This window comes from Drosophila yakuba, chromosome 3L, assembly GCF_016746365.2.
Source record: "Drosophila yakuba strain Tai18E2 chromosome 3L, Prin_Dyak_Tai18E2_2.1, whole genome shotgun sequence".
Lineage (NCBI taxonomy): Eukaryota > Metazoa > Arthropoda > Insecta > Diptera > Drosophilidae > Drosophila > Drosophila yakuba.
Genome location: NC_052529.2, coordinates 11,678,637 through 11,681,446, shown reverse-complemented (window position 1 = coordinate 11,681,446; position 2,810 = coordinate 11,678,637). Strand labels below are relative to the sequence as shown.

The 2,810-nt window shown below is 31.4% G+C and overlaps 3 protein-coding genes across 3 annotated transcripts; all 3 read left to right on the top strand.

Annotated features, from left to right (window-relative positions):
* The first annotated feature begins 67 nt into the window (after positions 1-67).
* LOC120321398 (putative uncharacterized protein DDB_G0275629) lies at positions 68-550 on the top strand. The gene has a single exon (XM_039373631.1). The coding sequence runs from the start codon at positions 225-227 to the stop codon at positions 501-503; it is 279 nt and encodes a 92-aa protein (XP_039229565.1). The 5' UTR covers positions 68-224; the 3' UTR covers positions 504-550.
* Positions 551-1,383: 833 nt separating this feature from the next.
* On the top strand, positions 1,384-1,606 carry LOC120321579. Its single transcript, XM_039374531.1, has one exon. It carries the CDS (start codon positions 1,431-1,433, stop codon positions 1,551-1,553), a length of 123 nt encoding a protein of 40 aa, XP_039230465.1. The 5' UTR covers positions 1,384-1,430; the 3' UTR covers positions 1,554-1,606.
* Positions 1,607-2,503: 897 nt separating this feature from the next.
* LOC26534562 lies at positions 2,504-2,728 on the top strand. The gene has a single exon (XM_015194748.2). It carries the CDS (start codon positions 2,561-2,563, stop codon positions 2,681-2,683), a length of 123 nt encoding a protein of 40 aa, XP_015050234.1. The 5' UTR covers positions 2,504-2,560; the 3' UTR covers positions 2,684-2,728.
* The last annotated feature ends 82 nt before the right edge of the window (positions 2,729-2,810 follow it).

Sequence of the window (2,810 nt, the reverse complement as noted above, 5' to 3'; positions counted from 1 at the left end):
CACCTTTTTCCCAAATTATAGCTTAAGTTTGGGCTGTTATTAGTGTGAAGCTAATATTTGTTACAGCATTTACTTAGCTTGCGAAGCTGGTGTATTGACACCCAAATATTTAGGTTTCTGGAACAGTTAAATCCGGAAATTACTGTGGAACTATAAATGGGGCGACTCCAACTTCAGTCAATCACAACAGCACTTCGCCGCTTTTCAACCTTACAACATCCAAAATGAAGTTCCTATTCGTGGTAGCCCTCATTGTCCTGGCCATCCAACTGGCTTCCTCAGCTAGTACAACTACTACAACCACTACAACAACCACCGATGCCACAACTACAACAACCACCACCACCGATGCCACCACCACGACGACAACCGCCGCTTCCACCCACAAGAAGCGTTGTTGGAAGGGCAACAACTGGTGCCACACCCGCATCCCCAAGAGAAAGTGCAAGCACCCAAGGAGGTGCCACAAGACCGTCGTGATTGTGACCCACAAGAAAAACTAAGCTGCATGAGTTGTTTTTTAAATAAAGAAAATATGTTTTTAAAAATATGTATTATTCTTTTACAAATTTTGTTCTACATTTTAATTTTATTTTTAAAACTGGAAAGAAAGCAAAAGTCGGAGTGGCAGTACCAAATTGAAATTAAAATTTTTTTTTAAATCGATAGATATTTGGAAGAATAATAATAATATAAACAGAAAATAAAAACATTTTGTAAAAGGGTAGTTTTGGCAGTTATGGGCGTTATAGTGGGCGGAGAATATTTTTGAGATTATAGATCCCGAGATCTCAACTTTCATACGGACATGGCCAGGTGGAATCGGCTGGTGATCCTGGTTGATATTGTAAATGGTTTTTAGGATCGCAGACGTTAGTGTGCAATCTCGGTAAAAACTCTTTTACTTTCTTTTTTGCATAAATACATACATATGCACATGCACTTGCAGTCCTACTTAGAAATCAGTTAACTGATTTTCGAGGATCTCGACAAATAATTAAATAACAGCATCTGGTTCTGATTTATTCCTAGGCCAATTACGAATTACAAATCGATAACTCTATACACAAGAAGAAATCTTAAATATCCCTGAAATTATTTCCTATTCTATATTAAACTATAAAATTGCCATATTAAAAAGCTAAATTCTAGGATTTTCAATGCATTACAATTACTACTTCTATATATTTGTTTTGGTTACGTTCAAGTCGGAAACAGCTGTTTCATTATGTTTGGTAGCGTTAAGAGTCTTATATTTTCAATGAGGAAATCATTACAAACCGAATATTAACCATATGTGCTAATAAGTTTAAAACAAAAACAAAACTACGTTCAAATTAATGTATAAAAGCTTATGGTTTCACATTGGTTAACCACAAAAGTTTCTACCACCATTTGAGAAGCATTAAAAAATTCCAGGATCATTAAAGATGAAGTTCCTCTACGTATTCCTCGTTATAGCCTTGGCCATCCAATTGGCAGCTTCAGCTAGCAATTCAACTAGTACCCACAAGAATAAAATAGTCGTGACCCGCAGAAAAACCGCACATTAATCTGGACATATTGATCTTCTGTTTACCTTCAAAATAAACATACAAAAAATGTATTACTCCTTTTTTTAATTTTGGTTGGATAATGTGAATTGTAATTTCACGCAGTTTTTGTTTTTATTATTTTAGTTTTTATATTCTTTTTGCATATTTTTCTTAAAATACGTATGTTGAAAGTGTTATTCAATCATTTTAACATTTTTACTTTCATTTTAAATCATGATAATATATGGCAAAAATTATTACACCGAATTTAACAATTACAGCGTGGAAAAAATTTGGGATATGGGATTTAATATAAAAGGAATAAAGATATTATTATTTTCATCTTATAATGAATTTTTATTCAATCTCAACTTTAGAATTTTATCACATTCATTTTATTTTAAGATATATTAAACTATATAATTTTTATGAAAGTAAGTTAGTGTTAAAACAGAAAATGATGTTTGGCCCAATTGAAAATAATACTTTTTAAAATAAAAGATACCAGATAAAAATATTGCTGGCTAAGAAATTGAAACAATATATTACTAAATACGTATGTTAATAATATAATATAATAATATTATTAAATATTCATATTTAAAAATGTTATATTACTTATATGTAAATAATAAAATTATTATTATCAAAATATTTATTCAATACTCAAATATTTAAATCATAACACTTTACATACATCAAAAATTTTATTTATTTTAGTTTAGTTTTTGACTTCAGTTGAAATGCGATTGTACGTAATTAAACAGTTGTTTTATCATGGCGGTAAACCATTGTGTGGAAATGTTTGATATCGTAATATTGATATTAAGCAAATAATATGTTACCAACGAAATCAATTTCCCCAATTATTGTTTTCATATGTGGGCTTATTAGCATCAAATAAGGAAGTAAACTGTGAAAGAATTCTCCTATAAAAGATTTTGATTTCGAACCACTTGATTACAACAGTTTCTATTACCACATTCGAGCTTCCTAAGTTGCCAAATATTCAAGGATCATTTAAGATGAAGTTCCTCTACGTATTCCTCGTTATCGCCTTGGCCATCCAATTGGCGGCTTCAGCATCCAATACAACTAGTACCCACAAGACTAAAGTAGTCGTGACCCGCAGAAAAACCGCACATTAATCTGGACACATTTATACCTTCAAAATAAACATCTTAAAAATGCAACTTTCCGTTTTTACTTACCTGAACTAAGACTTCAGTTTACTTTTTACAACCTTTCAGAATATTCTGATCTTGCACAAATTGT

What these genes read in the sequence shown, in the direction of transcription:
- LOC120321398 (XM_039373631.1), top strand. Translation starts at nt 225, where the DNA reads ATGAAGTTCCTATTCGTGGTAGCCCTCATTGTCCTGGCCATCCAACTG.
- LOC120321579 (XM_039374531.1), top strand. Translation starts at nt 1,431, where the DNA reads ATGAAGTTCCTCTACGTATTCCTCGTTATAGCCTTGGCCATCCAATTG.
- LOC26534562 (XM_015194748.2), top strand. Translation starts at nt 2,561, where the DNA reads ATGAAGTTCCTCTACGTATTCCTCGTTATCGCCTTGGCCATCCAATTG.